Genomic DNA, 27,000 nt, shown 5'->3' with positions numbered 1-27,000 from the left:
CCACCACCACCATCGTAGTCACTGCCATCGCCACCATCTCCACCACTACCACCACCACTATGCCGACACCATCACCGCCACCGCTGTCACTACCATCACTGTCACCACCACCATCATCGCAGCCACTGCTATTACGACCACCACCAAGCCAACGCCACCACCACTTCCACCACTACCATCGCTGCAGCCACTGCCATCGCCACCACCGCCACCAACCACCACCACTGCCGCAGCAGTCACTGCCGTCACCACCACCACGCCACCACCACTGCTACAAACCATCACCATTATCGTCGCAGCCACTGCCATCACCACCACCATCGCCACAACTACTGTCGGCACTACCACCACCACCACTACCTCTACCACCACTGCTGCCGCCGCCACTATCACCACCATTACCACCACAACACCGCCGCCACCACCACCACACCATATGGAAAGAAAAGTGATGATCCGAAAAAAATTTGCGTTTAATAGAAATTATTTTTTATTACATTATTTGTTGAGTTATCAAATATAATTCTCATTCTCATAATAAAAATTGAACATGTTATCAAACATATTTATTTCTCAAAAATTGTTCTAAGGCATATAAATATAAAAAAAATGTTTTTTTTTAGAAGCAGTGTCAGGGAATAGAATGATTGTCATGCATATCCTGTGCATACAAGGAAATCTAATTATATTATATTATTATTTTTGTCTTTTGAATTTATAAATAATTGAAAATCATATGGCGCTGGACACACCATAGTCATCTCAAATTAAGTACGATATATATTGGACTGGATTCACGCATTCCCCGAATTTAGATTCCACCGACCTAGATCGCCAACGCGTAACCACGTGGAATTGGCAACACACGTTTTATCATAACTAATTAGAGTTATATTATTCTTTGCACGAGAGTGATATAACTTAGATCCATTGATTTTTGTGCTTTTTTTTTTAAATAAACAATAGGACTTTTCACATTATTATATTTATAACATAAGATAACATATCTCTCGTTAATCAGAGTAACATAACCCATCTAATTGTAAGTGAAAGAAAAATAAGAAGGGAATAAAGTATATAATGTTACTTTAGATAATTTTGTTCTTTGTCCAATATTCATCGAAACGATATTATTTTAGGGTTAAAAAATTAAAATTATAAAGATTATTATAATACTGAAATAAATTAAAGAGTAAACACCTTTTTTAGTCCCTGGCAATATTTACGAAGTCATTTTCAGTCCCTGACAATAAAAAAGGACCAAATTGGTCCCTGAAAGTACAAGAAAAGGGCCACTCTACATATTTGGGAGTTGACATAAGGACTAACATGACCCTTTTTTGTAATTTCAGGGACCAATTTGGTCTTTTTTTATTGCCAGGGACTAAAAAGGACTTCGTAGATATTGACAGGGACTAAAAATGGTGTTTACTCTAAATTAAAATTACAAATATACTATAATTTTCTTCTAAAATAATATTATTTTGATGAATATTAAACAAAATTATTTAAAGTGATTTTAGAAAAAACGAATCTAAATAAGAATACTAAAAACAAAAGAATAAAAGAAAATTTGGTCCACCTCCTTACATCGCCAACTCATATCTACGTGGAATTGAGTCAAATTGACAATGCACGTTTTGTTTAATAAAAGAAAATAAACCATAAAAGAAAAAAAGAACACTAACTAATATAAGGGAAATAAAGAAAAAGATTACTAAAAATGAAAGCATAAGCCCAAGTTGACAAGTCTAATCTTATAACACAACATCATGCACTTGCCCAACTTAACTTGTTAGTGTTGTACTTTTCCATACTTAACCAAACCTATTACCAATTAACTTGGTGCCTATAATAACCCCCAACCTCATTTCAAAAAAAAACATCACAACTTGCATCATTTGCATTCGGAGAAGAAAACAAAGAAACAGAAAAAAAAAAAAAAAAAACATCTTGAAACCGCGTGTTATCTCAACCTTTGATGGCAACTCGCGTGATCCCTCAGAGAATCCTCAAGAAAATCCGTTACAACACCTCCACCAAGCCACTCAACTCCCCTCACCTCCCTTCCCTCTCTCCCGCCGCCGTAGTTCCTCCTTCACTCATCGAGAAACCGTCGTCCTCCGCCACCATATATCCTCCCTCGTCGACCGTTAACTTGGAAGACGCCGAGAAGCTGTTCTCCTCCGTGCCAACCGCCAAGCTCCTCCGTTCCTCCGCCGTGCTCCACGCCACCGCGGTGGGGCCCATGGTGGACTTGGGAATGAGGGTCATGAACTCCAACCTCGTTCAAAGGGAGGGACTGTCTAAGGATATTGTGATGGCAACCATTCGCAAGACCTTCTACGAACACTTCTGCGCCGGCGAGGACGCCGCCGCCGCCGGCCGGAGCATACGGTCGCTGAACGACACGGGCTTACGTGGCATGCTGGCTTATGGCGTTGAAGATGCACACGACAACGATGGATGTGACCGTAACCTCAACGCTTTCCTTCACACTGTTGATGTTTGCAGATCGCTTCCCCCTTCTTCTGTAAGCTTTTCATCTCCACTTTTTTAATACAATTATATCATTATTAAATTAATATTTTTTATTTCATATATGAAACTAGTTATCGCTTAAAGTATAAAATATTTATGGTAATAAAGATTTATATGTTAGCCATTAAAATTAATCTAATAATGATGGCTTGGGGTAGTCTTTACGATTTTACAGGTTCAAATTTCAGTGTCATCGTTGTATTAAAAAAAATATATAAATTTGCTTGTATTTTTCATCTGCTTTTTTGTGTGTGATAGTAGTTAATTAACAGGTGCAAATCTAAATTTTAATGTGACAGGTGAGCTTTGTCATTGTGAAAATCACTGCAATATGTCCGATGTCGTTGCTAGAAAGAGTTAGTGACCTATTAAGATGGCAACAAAAAGACCCTTCATTGGTTTTGCCATGGAAGCAAGATTCCCTTCCAATTTTCTCGGAATCCAGCCCTTTATACCACACACAGAAAAGACCGGATCCTCTGACACCAGAAGAAGAGAGTGATCTTCAACTTGCAAATCAAAGATTACTTCAACTTTGTCAAAGATGTGTACAAGCCAATATTCCATTGTTGGTTGATGCAGAACACACTTGGGTTCAACCAGCTATTGATTACTTCACATACTCTTCAGCCATCATGCACAACAAAGATGACAATCCCATTGTGTTTGGAACCATTCAAACTTACTTAAAAGATGCCAAGGAGAGGTTGTTGCTTACAACAAAGGCAGCAGACAAAATGGGAGTTCCATTGGGGTTCAAATTGGTAAGGGGTGCTTACATGTCCGCAGAAACTAAACTGGCTGAGTCTTTGGGATATGCATCCCCAATTCACAATACCATTCAGGACACACACAATTGCTTCAATGACTGCTCATCATTTATGCTTGAAAAGATTGCCAATGGACCTGGTTCGGTTGTTCTTGCAACCCACAATGTTGAATCAGGTACTTAGATTTATACTTATGCATTTTGAAATGATTTATAATATAAGAATACCCAACATCTCATTTCTTATGTCTGATATGACTTGAAAATGCTGTGTAGGGAAATTGGCTGCAGCAAAAGCACATGAATTGGGGAATGGAAAGGTGAACCACAAGCTAGAATTTGCACAACTATATGGAATGTCAGAGGCACTTTCCTTTGGTTTGAGCAATGCAGGGTTTCAGGTTAGCAAGTACATGCCATTTGGACCAGTAGAGATGGTTATGCCTTACCTTTTAAGAAGGGCAGAAGAGAACAGAGGGCTCTTGGCTGCTTCAGGCTTTGATAGGCAATTGATGAGGTAAATTAAAATTTTCATTCATTGACCTCTTAATTAGGATGTGGCATAGGAAATATTTTCTTGACTTTCTGCTGACAATGATCTTTTCCTACTTTCTGTACAGGAAAGAGTTGGGAAGAAGACTAAAAGCTGCTGTATTTTGAACGCTATATAATCTTGTTTTGCAAGTAGGCAAAAAAGATGATTCGTGAATCTTCGTACAAATTAGTGAATTTTATAATCTTACGAAAATGTATATTCAGTGAAATAAAATATTCAATTTACGTTATATTTGTTGGAAATGCATAAAGATCCGAATGCTAAAATAAAGACAATTATAAAACAATTAGAAGCACTGACGAGAAAAAACGTGTTTATAACTTCACAGAAAAATATTTATTCAAGTTCTTAACAATTTTATCAATACATAGATTGAATTGGGGTTGGTGATTCGTAAATTATTAAATTATTCTTTCTGATTGGTGAATTTGAGAGTTGAGCGTCTAAATAAATTGGAATGGTCTCACAATGAAAAAAATGAGAGAAAGAAAAATAGTTTATAATATAAATGTACACACCCGCTACCATTAGTGCTAAATTCAAAAAAATATCTTCCCTTATAACATACGCCATTAAAAGAGACAAAAGAAAAAAAAAAGTTACTTTAAAATTATCCTAGAAAGTATGCAATGAATCATTATTAATTACATTTTTAGATGCATGAAAAGCATGTTTATTAATAAATTGCCTTTTATATGCATATAAAAAAGTTTGTTTTTTTTGCAGTTATTGCAGATAAATTATCTGCAGTAAGTCCAATACGATATCGTTTTGAACGGAAATCATAGTGTTTTTGTAATTTTAATTTATTTCAGGGTTATTATAGTCTTTATAATTATAATTTTTTAATATTTCAATATCAAAATGACGTCGTTTTGAAAATAAATGCAGATAATTTATCTGCAATAACTGCAGAAATATCTTTCTGTATAAAAAATTGTGTATGTTTGTCAGGTCACAAAGAGCTCATAACATGGAATCATTACTAATGGGATAAGCTATTCTGGATAAGCTATTCTAACCGTAGAAAGTAGGTCGACATTATGTCTAAATTCAAAACTTTAAAATATTATGTTCGTGGGTCCTTCCAATTATAAATTTCAATTAGCCCATTATTAACCAATGTTAAATACTTCTTATATGTGTGACATTTGGATGCGTCTGATAAAATTTTATATTTATTAGATATTAATCGATATCGAAATTTTAATAGATATGACTACTCTGATTTCAGATTGGTATCTCTTTACCCTTTTTAATTGGGGCTCTCATAATTTTAACCTCTTACTACGAGCGAGTCAAATTATGACATCTAGGTACATCACCAATATTGAGTAAGACATTAATATATCTTTTCTTCAAATTATTTTTTAAAATTACATTAATATACAAATTACATAATTTAAAGTCAATTTATTCATTAAAATAACTTATTCCCATTTTATTCTGGCAAGTAAAGGAGACAAATAAGGGAAATTCAAGGAGGGGAAAGAGAACCGAAATCTTCATTCCCGTTTTTTTTTTTTTTTTTAAATCACGAGAGAATTAAGCTATCCTAAAATGATGCATGCCACTTAATATTTTTATTTTCTATCTCAAATAAAGAATGGGAATATAGTCTCTTATATATGTTATGTAAGATAATTTTATCTTATACACACGTTAAAAAGTGAATGGATTTTCTCTTTTCTTTTTAGTGGATTCTACTTATTTTTGTGTGCAAATTTTTATCTTGCAGAATATGTGAAACTGTACTCCATTAAAAATATATATCCATATATAACTTTTGGTATAATAGATGTACCTACATTTTTTTTTTGGTAAGCTAAAGGGCATAGCCCCAGTAGAAACAAGAATTACAAAGTAACTAAACGAGGAAAACTAACAGAAGCTATATATGCTAAAGTTAAATGTCAGACTCTAGACAGAGGAAAATGGTAGAAACGAAAACCAGCATCTTGAGGATGATCTAAGGGATAGTTCGATAACCAGTTTGCACGCATATTACCTTCCCTATAGACATGTTGAAGAAACACCTGCCAATCTTTATTCAGCCATGCCCGAATGCGAGTCAGAATATGAGACTCTCGGGCTGCATCACCAGGTTTGGTGAGCACCATGATTGCATATAAGGAATCACTTTCTATGATTATTTGTTTGTATCCTTTTTTCCAAGCCTGTTCCAAACTTTTAAGAATCTCCCATAATTCAGCTATGATGGCCGAATAGACAGCAATACCAAATGAGAAACCACCACACGAGTTACCAAAATTGTCTTTAGCAATCCCATCACAAGCTGCAAAACTAGGATTACCCTTGAAGCTCCATTTGAATTAAATTTGATCCATCCCTCGTGACGGGGTTGCCAAGCAATAAAAACATGATGTCTAATCCTTGTCAGGGAACTTAGATCTCCACAATGGTAAGCTTCTCTAACCTCTTTAATTTGATGATGGATAATTTGGACTTTGTAACGATGAAAGGACGGTGGATGATTATGCACTATTTCATTTCTCCATTTCTAGAAATTCCAACAAGAAATCAAAAACACCATATGCCAAAGAATCTGCAAAATAACACAAAAATCATTTAAAAAATTATGAGTTAACCATATGCCAAGGAACAACTTAGATGTACCTACATTATCTTGACTAAATGAGGAAAAATTTTAGAATATGAAGAGAAATATAAAATAAAACAAGAGTTAAAATAAAAAATAAAAAATTAACTATTTTGGTAAACGAATGTACCGAATCCGATATACCTGTAATATTAAATTTTTTTGCGCAAAGCAGCATTCGAATGGGAGTAACTTAATTAAGCACATAATAGACCCATTCAGAATGTTTCCAACACTGCAACATATTTATATTGTGAAGACAATGATAGCTTATATTATTTTCTTTTTCTGTTTTTTGAATTTAAATGTAATTAGTGTATTACCCGTGCATTGCACGGAGAAAAAAAATCAGTTTGTTTGTCTCGTAAAAATTAACGCAACACATAAAAGTATATTGCTGTATTTTACATTGTCATGTGATCATTCAAAAATTACAAAGCTTGACTCAGCTTCTTTCATTATTTTTCAGAGATAAACTTTCATTTAGAAAGATCAAATTTAAAAAGTAATAATACATAAATATTTTTTTGCAAAGATTTGTATTGTTAGTATTTGGAATTTTTCAAAGTCGTATTTACAAAAATTAAAATCAAAATTAGGAATTTAATTATAAAAGAAGAAGGGCGAAAATTTAATTTAATTATAAAAAAAATGTTTTGCAACCTCTAATTGTCAGCATTATATACCAGCATGTAATACGTTTTTATATTTATTCACATAAAAAAATCTTATAGTTGTATATAAGTTTTTATATTTTATCTCAGAGATGGACATTCATTTATTACAATTAGATTTATAAAATAATAATAAATAATTATTTTAGATTTGTGTTGTTAGTATTTGGAATTTTTCAAATTTGTATTTACAAAAATTAAAATCAGAATTAGGAATTTAATTATAAAAGAAGAAGGGCGAAAATTCAATTTAATTATAAAAAAATGTTTTGTAACCTCTAATTGTCAGCATTATATACCAGCATGCAATACGTTTTTATATTTATCCACATAAAAAAATTCTTATAGTTGCATATAAGTTTTTATATTTTATCTCAGAGATGGACACTCATTTATTACAATTAGATTTATAAAATAATAATAAATAATTATTTTTTTGCAATAATTTGATTCCTTAGTATTTTGAATTTTACAAATTTGTATTTACAAAAATTGAAATCAGATTTAGGAATTTAATTATAAAAGAAGAAGAATGAAATTTTAATTTAATTATAAAAATAAGTTGGTGGGTCCGCCCTCCGGGCCGAGCCCAGTTTGCCACCGACAACTATCAGCATGTAATAGGTTTTTATATTTATCCAGGAAAAAAATGTTCTTATAGTTGCATTTAATTTTTTATATTTTATCTCAAATATGGACTTTCATTTATTACAACAGATTTACAAAATAGTAATAAATAATTATTTTTTGCAACGATATGTGTCGTTAGCATTTGAAATTTTATAAATTTGTATTTACAAAAATTAAAATGAGATTTAGGAATTTAATTATAAAAGAAGAAGGATGAAATTTTAATTTAATTATAAAAATGTGTTGGTGGGTCGGCCCTCCGGGAGGCCTAGTTTGCACATCTAACTATCAGCATGTGATAGGTTTTTATATTTATCCACACAAAAAGTTCTTATAGTCGCATTTAGGTTTTATATTTTATCTCAAATATGAACTTTCATTTATTACAATCATATTTAAAAAATAATAATAAATAATTGTTTTTTTCATGAATTTGTATCGTTAGCATTTAGAATTTTACAAATTTGTATATACAAAAATTAAAATTATATTTATGAATTTAATTATAAAAGAAGAATGGAATTTTTTTAATTAAATTATAAAAATATTTTTGTGGGCTCGGCCCACCTCTAACTATCAGCATGTAATAGATATTTATATTTATTCACACAAAAAGGCTCTTATAGTTGCGTCTAGATTTTTATATTTTATCTCAGAGATGAACTTTCATTTCTTACAATTAGATTTATAAAATAATAAGAAATAATTAATTTTTTGCAAGGATTTGTGACGTTAGTATTTAAAATTTTACAAATTTGTATTTATAAAAATTGAAATCAGATTTAGGAATTTAATTATAAAAGAAGAATAGTGAAATTTTAATTTAATTATAAAAACTTGTTGGCAGGTGGGGCGGCAGGCCCATAGAGCAAGCCCAGTTTACAACCTTTAACTATCAACATTTTAGGTAAATAATAATTTTTTTGCAAGGATTTGTGTCCTTAGTATTTTGAATTTTACAAATTTATATTTACAAAGATTGAAATCAGATTTAAGAATTTAATTATAAAAGAATAATGATGAAATTTTAATTTAATTATAAAAATAAGTTGGTGGGCTGGCCCTCCGGGCCGGGCCCTGTTTGTCACCTCTAACTGTCAGCATTATATCAACATGTAATATGTTTTATTTTTAACAACACAAAATTGTTCTTATAGTTGCATCTAGATTACTATATATCTATATTTTTTACAGTTGCCTTTAAATCGCTTCTTTGTGGTCTGTGTGTTGGTGGGTCGGCCCTCCGGGCCGAGGCCCAATTTGCCACATCTAACTATCAGCATGTAGTAGTTTTTTATATTTATTCACAAAAAAGGTTCTTACAGTCATATTTAGATTTTTATATTTTATCTCAAATATGAACTTTCATTTATTACAATCATATTTAAAAAATAATAATAAATAATTATTTTTACAAGGATTTGTATCATTAGTATTTGGAATTTTACAAATTTGTATTTACAAAAATTTATGAATTTAATTATAAGAAAATGATGAAATTTTAATTTAATTATAAAAATATATTGGTGGGTCGGCCCTCCGAGCCGAGCCTTGTTTGCCACCTCTAACTATTAGCATGTAATAGATTTTTATATTTATTCACAAAAAAAACTCTTATAGTTGCGTCTAGGTTTTTATATTTTATCTCAGAGACGAACTTTCATTTATTACAATTAGATTTATAAAATAATAAGAATAATTATTTTTTTGCAAGGATTTGTGTCGTTAGTATTTAAAATTCTACAAATTTGTATTTACAAAAATTGAAATCAGATTTAGGAATTTAATTATAAAAGAAGAATAGTAGAATTTTAATTTAATTATAAAAACTTGTTGCAGGCAGGGCGGGCAGGCCCTCGGGCCAAGCCCAGTTTACAACCTTTAACTATCAACATTTTATGTAAATAATAATTTTTTTTGCAAGGATATGTATCCTTAGTATTTTGAATTTTACAAATTTATATTTACTAAAATTGAAATCAGATTTAGGAATTTAATTATAAAATAATAATGATGAAATTTTAATTTAATTATAAAAATAAGTTGATGGGCTGGCCCTCTGGGCCTGACCCAGTTTGCACCTCTAACTGTCAGCATTTTGTATCAGCATGTAATATATTTTTATAATTATCAATACAAAATTGTTCTAATAGTTGCATCTAGATTACTATATATCTATATTTTTTTACAATTGTCTTTAAATCGACTCTTTGTGGTCTGTGAACTTGTGACATATATAAGAGATAAAAAATTGGAAAATATTTGAGTTCGTACATTTAATATTCTATCAAACACTTTATAGGTGATTAGGATAATATCAAAAAACCATTCGTTAGTTTAGTTACATAATAATAAATATTATTAATAGGCTTAACAAAATATTATTAATAGGTTTAACAATTTTTGATGGAGAAAGGTGTGGTATTATTAATAGGCTTAACAATCATATATGCAAAAAGTAGTGTGATATTAATATAGCTATTTGACAAATAAAATTTCAAACTTTTTTTTCCACCTATGAAGTTTAAATTTTAAATTTAAATTATTTTTTATCAACTATAAATATATTTTTATAATTTTAGGTAGATTTTTTGTTTAATCTATAATTTTATATTAAATTCAAATTTTTTATATATGTCCTTTTTTCACTGCAGAAACATTAAATGCTGAACTCTTTCTCCACCTATCAAGTTCAAAATTCAAATTTAAAAAGTTTAAATTTTAAATATTAAATATTTTCTCACCCAATATATATAATAATAAATTTTATTAATAGACTTAATAATTTTTCATACAAAAGTAGGGAAAAATATCTATAGAAAGTTGTGCACTTTTTCCATGTAATAGCTTTTAGTTATTCATTCACGACGTAGGAAATTGTGTTAATTATGCTCTTGCAATAAAAAAAGAGGTTTACATTTGTCATTTAACACAACAAAGTTTGCTACACACAACAAAATTTGGTGGGGCCCACACTTTTTGAAAAAAAATAAAAAAGAAAAACTACGGCACGCAAAACGAATCTCTATAACATTACACAATCATTTTTCCTACAACATAACTCTTATAAAACTCATAAAAAATGAAAGTTTAATTTCTTTCTTATATACTAAATTAAAATTATCATTTTTATAATTTTTTTACTGAATGATAGAGGTCGTTTTTTTTATTTAAATTTAAATTTTAAATTCTTTTGTATTAATTTATGATTTTCATATTTTTTTTAAAGTGGTTATACATGTATATTCAAAATGTTTATGTTAAATATTTATTAAAAAAAATATTTGTATGCAATTTTTTTCTCTTTTTGTATTACTTTGTAAAGTTTAAATTTTAATAAATATTCTTTTAAAGTCTAAATTCGTCCTTTCTTATTTTTTTTATTTAAATTAAAAATTTAAATTTTTTTTATCAACTATACGTATATTTTATAATTTTAAATATTTTTTGTTTAATCTATAATTTTATATTAAATTCAAATTTCTTATATAAATATCTTTTTCCCGTTTCAAAAATAATAAATGTTGAACTCGTTTTTCACTTTTCAAGTTCAAAATTCAAATTTAAAAATTTAAGTTTTCAATATTAAATATTTTTTCAATCAATAGACATAATAATTAATATTATTAATAAGCTTAATAATTTTTCATATAGAAAGTAGTGGGAAACATGGATAGAAGGATGTGCACATTCTCCAAGTAATAATTTCTAGTTTTCATTTATGACATATGAAATTATGTTATTTATACTCTTACATCAAAAGAATGAAAGTTTAATTTGTTTGTTATATATTAAATTAAAACCTTTTTGTAATAATAAAATTTTGTTATTTACTTTTTACAAAACGATAAATGTCATTTTTTATTTTGTATATAAATTTAAAATTTATATTCATTTATTTTCATTGTGTATATTTTTTATATTTGTAACAAAAATATAATGAACAAAAAAGTATTATGCTAAATCGTTGAATTGATCTGCATTTAATATAATCAAATATTTTATTATTTAAACAAAAAAGAACTAAAAAGTATATATATATATATATATATATATATTAATATTAGAAACACGGTCATTAGAAATAAAATGCAATTAGAATATTCTGTTTAATCAAATTTTAATTTTTGATAATTTCAGAATGTTTAATTAAGCACATAATAGACCCATTCAGAATGTTTCCAACACTGCAACACATTTATATTGTGAAGACAATGAAAGCTTATATTATTTTCTTTTTCTGTCTTTTGAATTTAAATGTAATTGTTTTGTCCAAATCATCTCATCCCAATGTGCTGACAGTGACACAGCTCAGTAGCTAACGCCATGACAATCTCAAATTAAGAAAACGATATATTGGATTCACATGTTCCCTTATTTTGGGTTCCACCGAATTAAATGGCCAACTCATATATACGTGGAATTGAGTCAATTGACAACGCACGTTTTGTTTAATAAAATAAAATAAACCATAAAAGAAAAAAAAATAAAACTAACTAATATAAAGGAAAATGAAGAAAAAGATTACTAAAAATGAAAGCATAAACCCAAGTTGACTAGTCTAAATCTTTCAACACAACATCATGCACTTGCCCAACGTAACTTGTTAGTGTTGTATTTTTCCTTACTTAACCATTCCCAATCCCAATTAACTTGGCCCCCATAAAAACCCACTAACCTCACTTCTAAAAAACATTACAAGTTGCATCATTTGCATTCGGAGAAGAAAACATAAGAAACGGCAACAACATCTTGAAACTACATCAAACATCATTAACACAAAACACCACTGTTATCTTAACCTTTAATGGCAACTCGCGTGATTCCTCCAAGAATTCTCAAGAAAATCCGTTACAACACAACCACCAAGACACTCAACTCCCCTCGTCTCCCTTCCCTCTCTCCCGCCGCCGCCGCTGCCGTAGTTCCTCCTTCACTCATCGAGAAACCGCCGTCCTCCGCCTCCGTGGCTCCTCCGTCTTCTTCCGTTAACTTGGAAGACGCGGAGAAGCTGTTCTCCTCCGTGCCAACCTCCAAGCTCCTCCGTTCCTCCGCCGTGCTCCACGCCACCGCGGTGGGGCCCATGGTGGACCTCGGAATGTGGGTCATGAAGTCCAAGCTCGTCCAAAGGGAGGGAATGTCTAAGGATCTTGTGACGGCCACCATTCGAAAGACCTTCTACGAACACTTCTGTGCCGGCGAGGATGCCGCCGCCGCCGGCCGGAGCATACGGTCGCTGAACGAGACGGGGTTACGTGGCATGCTGGCTTATGGGGTTGAAGATGCACACGACAACGATGGATGTGACCGTAACTTCAATGCATTCATTCACACCGTTGATGTTTGCAGATCGCTTCCACCATCTTCTGTAAGCTTTTCACCTTCACCGTTACTTTGTTGTATTTATATGCAATTATATCACAATGTGCAAATTAGTATCTATAATTAAAGGGAAATATTACTCTCATGTCAGATGATAGTTAGTTTTTTCATGCTATAGAGAGAATTCAAGTGGGTCCACCAATAAAAAAAAGAAAAAAAAGAGGAGGGTGCGATTTTCGAAGTGAGAGAATATGAGATAACTATCTCATGAAAAGATGAGAGTAGTATTTTCCATAATTAAATTAACATTTTTATACAGATTAATGTTTCTGTAATTTTTTATACGAATTAGTATCTATAATTAAATTAATGTTTCTCATATTTTAAAAAATAATTTTATTTTCTATATATATAAATATACATATAAAAGGTGTGGACCTCATGTGAGCCCATTGAAAAGAAAAGAGAGTAAAACAAATTGTGTGTTACAAACACTAATCCCTTAAACTATTTATCACTGAAAAGTGTAAAATATTTATGGATATAAAGATCGGAAAAATGTTATATTTATAAACTTTTTTGTTTACAAACTACATTAAGTATGACCGGTCATATTTTATAGTATATGACAGGTCATACTTAGTGTAGTTTGTAAAAAAAAATTATAAATGTATCCTACCCATAAAAATTTATATATTATTTAAGGCTTTAATGTTTCTATAGTGAACGTAGATGAATTATCTATATTCGCTTCCAAAACGATATCGTTTTGAGTTAAAAAATTAAAAAATTATAATGAAAAAGACTATTATAACTTTGAAATAAATTATAATTACAAAAATACTTTGATTTCCGCCTCAAAACAATGTCGTTTTGGACTCAATGGAGATAATTGACAATAGAAAAAGCGAATCCATTATTTAATACAGATAACTTGAATATAAATGAAAAAAACACTTGCATATATTTCGTATGTTTAACTTAAATGTGCTAGATTGGGCGCGGCGTGTCTTGTTGTTTTGTGTGGTTCAGCATTGCAGTAAGAGATGCCAGTTAAGGTTATGCTACCCTTTTTGTTTTGTTTAGCAATTTTTTTGATATGATGTATTATGGTGGGTCCCACCCAACCAAAGAACAATGAGGATGACAATTTTGTAACGTTACCTCTGCAAACGAACATCATCTTCTCTCATGTCGTGGCTTAAATGAAAATTGGCAACTAGTGTTTAAATTTGAAGTTTCTCTTAGGAGAAAACTTGATGCCGTGTCATGTTACAGTGCTTGAAATCGAGTATGGTTTAGTAGTTTGCTCATTTTCATCTGTTTTTTTGTGTGTGGTATAGTATTTAACTAATGTGTGCAAATTGAAAATTTGATATGACAGATGAGCTTTGTCATTGTGAAAATCACTGCAATATGTCCGATGGCGTTGCTAGAAAGAGTTAGTGACCTATTAAGATGGCAACAAAAAGACCCTTCATTGGTTTTGCAATGGAAGCAAGATTCTCTTCCAATTTTCTCGGAATCCAGCCCTTTATACCACACTCAGAAAAGACCGGAGCCTCTAACCATAGAAGAAGAGAGTGATCTTCAACTTGCAAATCAGAGACTACTTGAACTTTGCCAAAGATGTGTACAAGCCAATATTCCATTGTTGGTTGATGCTGAACACACTTGGGTTCAACCAGCTATCGATTACTTCACATACTCTTCAGCCATCATGCACAACAAAGATGACAACCCCATTGTGTTTGGAACCATTCAGACTTACTTAAAAGATGCCAAGGAGAGGTTGTTGCTTACAACAAAGGCAGCAGACAAAATGGGAGTTCCATTAGGATTCAAATTGGTAAGGGGTGCTTACATGTCCGCAGAAACTAAATTGGCTGAGTCTTTGGGATATGCATCCCCAATTCACAATACTATTCAGGATACACACAATTGCTACAATGACTGCTCATCATTTATGCTTGAGAAGATTGCCAATGGACCTGGTTCGGTTGTTCTTGCAACTCACAATGTTGAATCAGGTACTTAGATATATAGAATTGAAGTTATTCATTTTTAGATGATTTATAATAGGGTTTTATAAGAGTTATGTTGTAGGAAAAATGATTGTGTAATGTTATAGAGATTCGTTTTGCGTGTCGTAGTTTTTTTTTTTTTTTTGCTTCAAAAAGTGTGGGCCCCACAAAATGTTTTGTGTGTGTAGGAAACTTTTTTGTGTCATGTTAAATGATAAATGCAAAACCCTTTATAATATGAGGAAACCCAACATCTTAGTTCCTGTGTCTAATAAGACATGAAAATGCTGTACAGGGAAATTGGCTGCGGCAAAAGCACATGAATTGGGGATTGGAAAGGTGAACCATAAGCTAGAATTTGCACAATTATATGGAATGTCTGAGGCACTTTCCTTTAGTTTGAGCAATGCAGGGTTTCAAGTCAGCAAGTACATGCCATTTGGACCGGTTGAGATGGTCATGCCTTACCTTCTAAGAAGGGCTGAAGAGAACAGAGGGCTCTTGGCTGCTTCAGGCTTTGATAGACAACTAATGAGGTAAAATAAAATTTTCTTTCATTAACCTCTTAGCCCGTGACGTAGGTAAAATTTGCTTGACATTATGCTAACAATGGTCTTTTCTTTTTATACAGAAAAGAGTTGGGAAGGAGACTAAAAGCTGCTATATTTTGAAGGCAATAATCATGTCTTGTATGCAGGCAGGCAAGAGGATTTGATAACCTTTGTACAAATTAGAGAATTTTGTAATCTGTTGAAATTGAGTATTTGATGAAATGAAATCTGCATTATTATGGTATATTTGTTGGAAATATATAAAGATGGGAATGATAGTCATAAAACAATGATAATCATAAAGCAAATAGAAATAATGACATGAGAAAAGAAAAGGAGCTTTACAACTTGAGAGATAAGTAATTATTCGAACTTCTAACAATTTGTCCAAGTAATACATTGAATTGCGATGGTTGATTCGTAAAATATTAGATTATTCTTACTGATTGGTGTGTTTGAGAGTAGAGCATCTTAGTAAATTGGAAAGGTCCAACGATGGGAAAATTAGAGAAACAATAGTTGTTTATAAGGTTTATTATAGCTTACCAAATAAAACTTTTTAAGATAGACAACATAAACAAGAGCCTAGCTAGCTTAACTATTTTCTCTTAGGGGCTGTTTGGTTCAGGAGAAGTGTTAATATCCCCAGCAATCTTTGAGTGGGAATCAGTGGTAGCATTGTTTGGTTTAGGAGAATCAAAAATTTTCCCAGCTTTCACGGTTGCCTAGCCATCGTCCTTCGCGTGTAAAGAAGTAGGAAACCAAAGTTAACGTCGTATTCTGAGAAGCATACCGAAATGGCAAAAAGTGATGCACTTTTGTGACAAAACTACCCTAAGGAATAGTGAGCAAAGTACATACACAACCACACCATCATCTGTGAGAGAGAGAAAGAGAAGAAGCGAAAGAAAAAGAAAGAAAAAAATGTGCATTGCGCTTTCCAAAAACAAGAGAATAATGTTAGAGGGTCTTGTTTTTTGCGGAACAATGCATGGTCACAGTGACATGGTGACAGCCATTGCTACTCCAATGTACAATAATAACTCAGAGATAATAGTAACATCATCGCGTGACAAATCGATCATCATGTGGGATCTTACCAATAAGGACGACGACAACGACTACGGTGTCCCCCGTCTCTGCCTCACCGGCCATTCTCGCTCCGTTCAGGATGTCACCCTTTCCTCCGACGCACAATACGCTCTCTCCAGCTCCTCGGACGGCGAACTCTGTAACATCCCCGTCTCGAGCCGGTTCAATTAACATACATATGATACAAACAGAAACAACGGAAGACTTAACTTACGAAAATACGAGCTAACTTTTTCTTTTATTTTTCATTAATCTTAATTTACATGATATCTCACATTGCATACTTCACATAATTTAATTTGTATTTGACGAAGACGAAAATCGGGCAGAGTAACCTCTGTAAATTGGACAACTAGAGATTTGCCAATCCCACTCTCAAAGGTTCCTGATAAACAGTTTATACCATATATAATTTCAGAAATACCAGATATCGATAAAGGACTATATACCCATCCATGGGTGCATGCATAACTGGCTCTGTGCCACTATGTCTAACAGCATACATATCTCAGCACATTCATATATCTGAAACCTCTAGCCATGGTAGTGTCCTTGTCCCGTAAGGCTCTCCGGTTAACTGTTTCCTGAAATCATATCCCCCAAACGGGGTTAGAGACGAATCTCTAGTAAGCTCCAGGTTTATAGAGAACTCCCCATACCCTGGGCTCACTTCCTGCATGACAGTTAGATACATAATATACAAAACATCATATATCATACTATACTGAACATATCTCATATAACATATCATGAAATCCAATATCATAACTAAACAAAGCATATACACAAATCTTATCAGAGACGTACGTAGTCATTCCCAAGGGATAACCTCGAGCGGAAATCAACGCACGTAACAAATATCTTTTACAAAAATCATCACAATACTCACATCAAAACAAAACATGTTATCTCAGAGACATACGCAATCATTCCCAAGGGATGACCCCAAGTGAAAATCAACGTACGTAACAAATATCCTTTACAAAAACATTACAATAATCATATAAGAACAAAACATATCATATAAGAACAAAACATATCATATCAGAGATGTACATAGTAATTCCGAAGGGATGACCCCAAACGGAAATCATCGTACGTGTTCCCAAGGGAGGACCCCAAGCGGAACCAGAACATATCAGAGGCGTACACCGTCAATCTCAGGGGAAACCCCAAGAAGACATCAGTGTACTATACAATCAATGGTCAAAGATTAATACAGAACAGAGTGTACACAATCAATCCCAAGGGAGGACCCCAAGCGAAAATCAGTGCACATGCTCCCAAGGGAAGACCCCAAGCGAAACCAGAAACATATCAGAGATCATTACAAAAATCACATCAAAACATATCAAATCACATCATCATATAGTTCTATATGAATGCATCTATATCATATATCTCATACATATCATACAACCTGACCACAGTCCGTACACTATGGCGGAACACAAAGTAGGAGCGAACCCCATAAACATAGAGCTTACCTCTCAAAGCTGTATAGATAGTCTACCCGACAACCGAGTTACCAAGCCTCCTCTGATGTAGGATCCTCAACAAGACTCTTAGGCGCACCTAAAATAGAGAATCCATACAAATATCAATAAAATGATTCAAAGCCAAGTTGTTAACCAGACACACCATTTTTGATTTCATCTTTTACTTATCAAATATTTCCTAACTATTAATACATACGGTACTGTTCATTTCTACAGTACTATTCATGTATACGTCATTATTCACGTATACGATACTATTCATGTATACGTTACTATTCAGGTATACAGCACTATTCACGTATACAGTATACTGAATTTTCTAAATACATTTTCACTGTTAAGATTCTCATCTGAACACTTTTCTCAACATGAGCTAAGCCTCAATCAAACTCTAACATGCTCAATCAAACCAAACTTTCAAAATGCAAAACTAAATCAAATATTCCTCAAAACTCAAAGAAAACTAGGATTTCTCAACATAAACTTACTTAGAACGAAGGGGAAAGCTTACTTCAAGCTCTCATGGCTTCAAGCTCCATCAAAATCACCATTTTCCATGAAATCCGAATTTTAGAGGAAGAAGATCTCTCTACACAGTGAAATCCACCCAGAAATACTAGTACCAATGAATTTCTCTCGAAATTTCTCACAAGGTTAGCTTTAGAACGGAGTGATTTGGAGGTCTCTAGCTCAAGTTATGAATTTTGGAAGATTTTTATTCAAAACCTCCAATTTCAATCTCTTCGCTTCTGTCTCTCTGTCGATTACGCGAGGAAAACGCAAATTTAAGAAGATGAATAGTGACTCATTAGTCACTTAAGTCAGTTCACTTTACTAGAGGGTATAAGTTTATCTATCTACATACCTTCATTCATTACCAAACTTCACCCAATAGACTAGAATATTTTTCTAGTCACTTTTCTATATGTACTTTCACTTTTTGGATAACTTTATTTACCCGCATTTTTTCCACTTAACTGTCATTTTAACTCCTTTACAACCAAAGGTGACTTTATTTCTTTTTCTTTATAATTATCCTTCTATTAAATCTATAATAAAATGTGAGTAAGGGTGTTTATCAACCGATCCAAACCGCGAAAACCGAACCGAAAAATCGATAACCGAATAAATCGAAAACCGAAAAATCGAAAACCGAAAAAAAACCGCAAATTTTAATTGGATTGGATCGGTTTTCGGATGGGTTGATGAAAACTGATCCAATCCAAACCGATCCAATATATTAATTATCCTCTACATACTTGTCCTTTCTCCAATCATAGCCCAAAAATTTCTAAACTCAAGACCCATTAACTCATCAACTAAACCCACGAAAAAACTTAGTCACGTCTCATCAACTATAGTTTTGTTTACTGATATTTTTGTATTTCAATTTTTTTTTTACAAAGCCAATATTTACAAAAGATGTTATTTGCACAATGATCATGAAACTAATTTTAGGATATTCAAAAAACCGAAAATCGATCCAATCCAAACCGAAAAAATTGGATTAGATCGGATCAGATTTGAAAAAAAATCTAAACCGAATGGATGATTACATAATCAAACCGAAGGGATTGGATCAGATGAGTTTTGCTTCCAAAACCGATTCAATCCAGACCGCGAACACCCCTAAATGTGAGGGTCATTATATTCACCCCACCTTTTAAGGATTTTGCCCCCAAAATCACACATATAACATAACACATATTTGACGTCAAACTCAGGATAACGCTGGAGAATATCATTCTCTCACTCTCAAGTAGCGTCCTCAGAAGTCAAACTTTCCCATTGTATCTTAACCAATAACCATGTTCCTCAATACTTTCTCATCGTGAACCAGAACTTTCAGTGGTCCCACAACAAACTTCAAATCTTTCTTTACCTCCATTTCGTCCTGTTGGGCAATGTGGGACACATCAGATACATATCTACAAAGCTGACTGATGCGAAAAACATCATGCAGATTAGACAAATGTGCAGGTAAGACAAGCTGATACGTCACAAGTCCGACCCTCTTTATTATCTGGTAGGGCCCTATGAACTCGGACTCAATTTCCTCATTCCAAGAGCACGCCCAACACCTGTAGTCGGAGACAAATTAATAGACACATGATCCCCTTCACAAAATTCAAGGGATTTATGTTTCACATCATAATAACTCTTTTGGAGGCTCTGCACTTTCTTTAATAGATTCTTAATCATAGTAATATGATCAATAGTCTATTTGACCATATCAAGCCCAAATAACTATCTTTCACCAATTTCTGACCAACAAGTAGGCGCTCTGCACCTACGGTCATACAAAACCTCATAGGAAGCCATGCCCAAACTGGCATGATAACTATTATTATAGGAAAATTTCACAAAGAGGTAGAACTTATCCCAAACAATCACCTACTCTAAGGCACAAGCCCTCAACTTGTCCTACAAGGTCTGAATGATCCTCTTTGTCTGACCATCAATCTGGGCATGATAAGTCGTACTCAGTCTCAGCTGCGTACCAAACGCCTGCTACAATACTCCCTAAAATTGAGAAGTGAACTTAGGGTCCCGATCACTAATGATGCTTTTTGGAACACCATGAATTTTCACCATCTCTTTTACATATAATCAAGCCAACTGCTCAATAGAGAAACTCATCTTGACTGGAACGAAATATGCAGACTTAATCAATCTGTCTACCACAACTCATATAAAATCAAAACCAGCCTAAGTTCTCGGCAATGCTACTACAAAATCCATAGAAATACTAACCCACTTCCATTCCGGAATATTCAAGGGCTGCAGTAATCCATAGGGCTACTCATTCTCAAACTTATATTCGTCATTTTATTTCTCGGAGCTAATTTTAGTTCACTTTTATTCCCTAAGGAACAATATTAACTATTCACAGTTGGGTTTCTGCACCGTTTTTAACGAAATGCACTATGAATTACTAACTGTGCAATGTTTGCACACAAAATCGTAAAACTTCTAAACTTATCATTTTTGGTCTAAACATGACTTGTTTAGCATATAATGGACTTCCATATACTTATTACATCAATCTTATTACTGATAATACCCTTTCCTTTCTAATTGTATATCAGTCTTCTCACTGAAAATATAATTTCATTGAAACATCAATGCATCAGCCTTTCTACTGATAATATAATTCACAATTTATTGTACATCAGTCCTTGCACTGATAATACAATATACGAATTCTACTGACCAGAGAAACTGCACTCTATGAATTACACAAGGAATCTCCTTGATACATACCAAATGAAAAACATAACATCATAACTAATACTCTGGTTAATTATTCAAGGGCTCTCCCCAAGAATAGCTAACTGACATGTCTCACATGTCTAGTGTGACTCCGAGGGTCAAGCCATAGGCAATCAACACAAACTGTAGTATGAAAATAACTCCCAGGGTCAAAGCCATAGGCAGTCTACATACCAAAGTCACTGGCCAGGATTCTCATAACATACATCATCATAACATCAAAAATCATATAATATTTATATGAATGTGAATGAATGCACATATACAACATATCAAACACTTATTCATAAACTGAGCAATCTTTTTCTTCATACCAGACCACCAGAAATTTGGTTTCATGGCCTGATACATCTTGGTAGCAATAGGATGAATAGTGTACTTACCCATATGGGCCTTAGTTAACACCTCATCCACTATCTGACATTTCAGAACAATGATCCAATCTTATTATACTTAACACCGAGCTTATCAGCGAATACAAAGTCCTTTTCTTTCATAGACTGAACTCTTTCATCAAATAATTGAGCCTCTTTAATCCGCTCTATTAACGAGTTCAGTACTACAGTAGAAGTCAACAAATACGAATTATCCTCTGAACTGACAGGAGTGTTGAAAGCTCTAAACTTTTCAATCAAATCATACTCTGAAATCATCAAATTAGCCATACAGACTGCCTTCTTGCTTAAGGCATCGGCTACCACATTGGCTTTACCTGGGTGATATTACAATTCAAATCATAATATTTCAGAATTTTCACCCATCAGCTTTGCCTCATATTCAACTCTTTCTAATCAAATAGATACTTTAAACTTTTGTTGTCACTGTAGACAACAAAATCGGCACCGTATAGAAAGTGTCGCCAGATTTTCAATGCGAACACTACGGCCGCCCACTCAAGATCATGTGTTGGATAATTCTCTTCATGCAGTTTTTAACTGCCAAGAAACATAATCAACCATCTGACGTTGCTGCATCAAAACATAGCCTATTCCAATCTTAGAAACATCACAATATATTTCAAATTTACCTGCAGGATCAGGCAAAATGAATACCATAGTGGTACTTAACTTCCTTTTTAATTCCTGAAAACTCACTTCACATTCTTGGGTCCACACAAATGGATTCCCTTTACGGTTAACCGTGTTAAAGGTAGTACCATCAGTGAAAATCCCTCAATATAACGCCTATTATATCCAGCCAAACCAAGAAAACTCCTTATCTATGTAATGTTTTTAGGATGTTCTCAATCTAACACTGCTTCAATCTTACTCGGTCCACTGTCACTCCTTCAGATGAAATTATATGGCCCAGAAATTGTATCTCGAAAAGCCATAAATCACACTTTGATGGCTTAGCATACAACTGATGCTCTCCCAGAATCTGCAGAACAACTCTCAAATGCTCAGAATGCTCTTCTTTGCTCTTTGGATATATTATTATGTCATCAATAAAGATAACCACAAACTGATCTAAATAGGCTTTAAAGACTCGATTCAATATAACTCATGAAAACAGTCGGTGCATTTGTAAGCCCAAACGAAATAACCAGATACTCATAGTGCCCATATCTGGACTTGAAAACTGTCTTCGAAACATCATCCGACTTTATCTGGATCTGACGATACCATGACTGGAGATCAATCCTAGAAAATACAGTCGCATCACGCAACTAATCACACTAAGGAATGAGTTAGCAAAGCTCACACTCAGTGATCACACATGCATTATACAGCACTCCAAGAAAACACTCAAGAACTTCCAACTTCAAATATCTTATGCTATATATCATGTAACTCCCTAGAGCAACTGCTCTGATACCATAAATGTAACATCCCCGTCTCGAGCCGGTTCAATTAACATACATATGATACAAACAGAAACAACGGAAGACTTAACTTACGAAAACACGAGCTAACTTTTTCTTTTATTTTTCATTAATCTTAATTTACATGATATCTCACATTGCATACTTCACATAATTTAATTCGTATTTGATGAAGACGAAAATCGGGCAGAGTAACCTCTGTAAATTGGAACACTGGGGATTTGCCAATCCCACTCTCAAAGGTTCCTGATAAACAGTTTATACCATATATAATTTCAGAAATACCAGATATCGATAAAGGACTTTATACCCATCCATGGGTGCATGCATAACTGGCTCTGTGCCACTATGTCTAACAGCATACATATCTCAGCACGTGCATATATCTGAAACCTCTAGCCACGATAGTGTCCTTGTCCCGTAAGGCTCTCCGGTTAACTATTTCCTGAAATCATATCCCTCAAACGGGGTTAGAGACGAATCTCTAGTAAGCTCCAGGTTTATAGAGAACTCTCCATACCCTGGACTCACTTCTTGCATGACAGTTAGATACATAATATACAAAACATCATATATCATACTATACTGAACATATCTCATATAACATATCATGAAATCCAATATCATAACTAAACAAAGCATATACACAAATCTTATCAGAGACGTACGTAGTCATTCCCAAGGGATGACCCCGAGCGGAAATCAACGCACGTAACAAATATCTTTTACAAAAATCATCACAATACTCACATCAAAACAAAACATGTTATCTCAGAGACGTACGCAATCATTCCCAAGGGATGACCCCAAGTGAAAATCAACGTACGTAACAAATATCCTTTACAAAAACATTACAATAATCATATCAGAACAAAACATATCATATAAGAACAAAACATATCATATCAGAGATGTACATAGTAATTCCGAAAGGATGACCCCAAACGGAAATCATCGTACGTGTTCCCAAGAGAGGACCCTAAGCGGAACCAGAACATATCAAAGGCGTACACCGTCAATCTCAGGGGAAACCCTAAGAAGACATCAGTGTACTAGACAATCAATGGCCAAAGATCAATACAGAACAGAGTGTACACAATCAATCCCAAGGGAGGACCCCAAGCGAAAATTAGTGCACATGTTCCCAAGGGAGGACCCCAAGTGGAATCAAAAACATATCAGAGATCATTACAGAAATCATATCAAAACATATCAAATCACATCATCATATAGTTCTATATGAATGCATCTATATCATATATCTTATATATATCATACAACCTAACCACAATCTGTATACTATGGCGGAACACAAAGTAGGAGCGAACCCCATAATCATAGAGCTTACCTCTCAAAGCTGTATAGATAGCCTACCCGACAACCGAGTTACCAAGCCTCCTCTGATGTAGGATCCTCAACAAGACTCTTAAGCGCAACTAAAATAGAGAATCCATACAAATATCAATAAAATGGTTCAAAGCCAAGTTGTTAACCAGACACACCATTTATTGATTTCATCTTTTACTTATCAAATATTTCCTAACTATTAATACATACGGTAATGTTCATCTCTACAGTACTATTCATGTATACGTCATTATTCACGTATACGATACTATTCATGTATACGTTACTATTCAGGTATACAACACTATTCACGTATACAGTATACTAAATTTTCCAAATACATGTTCACGGTTAAAATTCTCATCCGAACACTTTTCTCAACATGAGCTAAGCCTCAATCAAGCTCTAACATGCTCAATCAAACCAAACTTTCAAAATGCAAAACTAAATCAAATCTTCCTCAAAACTCAAAGAAAACTAGGATTTCTGAACATAAACTTACTTAGAATGAAGGGGAAAGCTTACTTCAAGCTCCATCAAAATCAGCATTTTCCAGGAAATCTAAATTTTAGAGGAAGAATATCTCTCTCCATAGTGAAATCCACCCAGAAATACTGGTACCAATAGATTCCTCTCGAAATTTCTCACAAGATTGGATTTGGAACGGAGTGATTTGGAGGTCTCTAGCTCAAGTTATGAATTTTGAAAGATTTTTATTCAAAACCTCCAATTTCAATCTCTTCACTTCTGTCTCTCTGTCGATTACGCGAGGAAAACACAAATTTAAGAAGATGAATAGTGACTCCTTAGTCACTTAAGTCAGTTCACTTTACTAGCGGGTATAAGTTTATCTATCTACATACCTGCATTCATTACCAAACTTCACCCAATAGACTAGAATATTTTTCTAGTCACTTTTCTATATTTACTTTTACTTTTTGGATAACTTTATTTACCCGCATTTATTTCACTTAACTGTCATTTTAACTCTTTTACAACCAAATGTGACTTTATTTCTTTTTCTTTATAATTATCCTTCCATATTAAATCTATAATAAAATGTGAGGGTCATTATAAACTCCGCCTTTGGGACCTCGCCGACGGCTCCTCCCTCCGCCGCTTCATCGGCCACAAAAAGGAAGTGCTTTCCGTTGCGTTCTCCATGGATTACAACCGTCAGAACGCGTCGGCATCTCGCGACCGCACGATCAAGCTCTGGAACATTCGTGGCGAGTGCAAGTACACCGTTGAAGAGAGAGACAGAGATGGCAAACAAAAACGGAGACAAAGACGATGTGAATATTGCCATTGGGTCAATTGAATGTAATTTTGGCTATGTTTTCAATAACTTTTAAAAATAAAGGGTTATTTCTAAAAAGGTTATTTCTAAAAGGGTTATTTTGTAATTTTAATAAATTTTTCCATCAACATTTTATCTTCAACCAAACACACATTCAGGAATTTCGCTCAATTTTTCCGGTATTATTTTGTCCAACCAAACAACATTTTTTAAACTTTTTATATAACTCACTTTCCCAGCAGATCCCTAGTAATTACATTTTCCTAGTAAAACAAAACTTTCACCTGAACCAAACACCCCCATAAACCATAGGTGACTCTGAAATCCTTTCGTGTTTGGGCTTAACTGACTAGCCATTTTCAAGCATGGCTCATATTGGAATTCATAGTCGCAAAAGGAACAACGATTGAGTAGCTCTCGCAGCCTATGCTGACAAAGAAGACCCAGTAATTAAAAACAATGCAAACTTTCGGGATAAATTTTCACTTCTTTTGTAAATTACAACCACTTAAATTATAGGGAAAAACTATTGTTATGAATATAAGAGTAGTTTTATCTCCAATAGATTCATCGAAAACCATGACACTATTTTTTTTTGTAAATGGTGGACTCTGCCACACGTGTGTCTATAATATGAGAGATCTTCTCATGTAACATGAGATTAGATGAACCCTAAATTATAATACATAACCTTACATGGAATAAAAAATAAAGAAATTGCCAAAAAAAATAATGTAAATACAATTAGGTGAGTTCATGTCTTATAATTTAAATAAGTGAAACATGTATGATTTTATGTGGGTCCATTTTGTTACATATGATTAATATTCATATTATGTTTTTATCTGGGTGCAGTTCAAAATCAAGTGTTGAAGAACTTATGCCCATTGGAACCCTTTTTAAATCTAATTTGGATTCCCAAAGTTAAATTTTTCTTTTTTGCAAATTTTGTTACATGCATGCTCTTCATAAATTAT

The 27,000-nt window shown here is 33.3% G+C and overlaps 3 protein-coding genes across 3 annotated transcripts; all 3 read left to right on the top strand.

Moving 5' to 3' along the window:
- Positions 1-1,926: 1,926 nt before the first annotated feature.
- On the top strand, positions 1,927-4,086 carry LOC133298375 (proline dehydrogenase 2, mitochondrial-like). The gene is made up of 4 exons (XM_061497642.1): positions 1,927-2,533; positions 2,841-3,486; positions 3,587-3,827; positions 3,931-4,086. The coding sequence occupies exons 1-4, from the start codon at positions 1,982-1,984 to the stop codon at positions 3,968-3,970; spliced, it is 1,479 nt and encodes a 492-aa protein (XP_061353626.1). The 5' UTR covers positions 1,927-1,981; the 3' UTR covers positions 3,971-4,086.
- An 8,511-nt stretch (positions 4,087-12,597) lies between these two features.
- On the top strand, positions 12,598-15,830 carry LOC133298374 (proline dehydrogenase 2, mitochondrial-like). The gene is made up of 4 exons (XM_061497641.1): positions 12,598-13,158; positions 14,497-15,142; positions 15,432-15,672; positions 15,768-15,830. The coding sequence occupies exons 1-4, from the start codon at positions 12,598-12,600 to the stop codon at positions 15,805-15,807; spliced, it is 1,488 nt and encodes a 495-aa protein (XP_061353625.1). The 3' UTR covers positions 15,808-15,830.
- Positions 15,831-16,644: 814 nt separating this feature from the next.
- On the top strand, positions 16,645-26,044 carry LOC133298377 (small ribosomal subunit protein RACK1-like). The gene is made up of 2 exons (XM_061497644.1): positions 16,645-16,929; positions 25,790-26,044. The coding sequence occupies exons 1-2, from the start codon at positions 16,645-16,647 to the stop codon at positions 26,042-26,044; spliced, it is 540 nt and encodes a 179-aa protein (XP_061353628.1).
- Positions 26,045-27,000: the final 956 nt, after the last annotated feature.

The sequence above is a fragment of the Gastrolobium bilobum genome, unplaced genomic scaffold, assembly GCF_033153095.1.
Source record: "Gastrolobium bilobum isolate Gb01-03AN ecotype WA unplaced genomic scaffold, APGP_CSIRO_Gbil_v1 utg34958, whole genome shotgun sequence".
Taxonomy (NCBI): domain Eukaryota; kingdom Viridiplantae; phylum Streptophyta; class Magnoliopsida; order Fabales; family Fabaceae; genus Gastrolobium; species Gastrolobium bilobum.
This window is presented reverse-complemented; position numbering and strand designations above follow the sequence as displayed.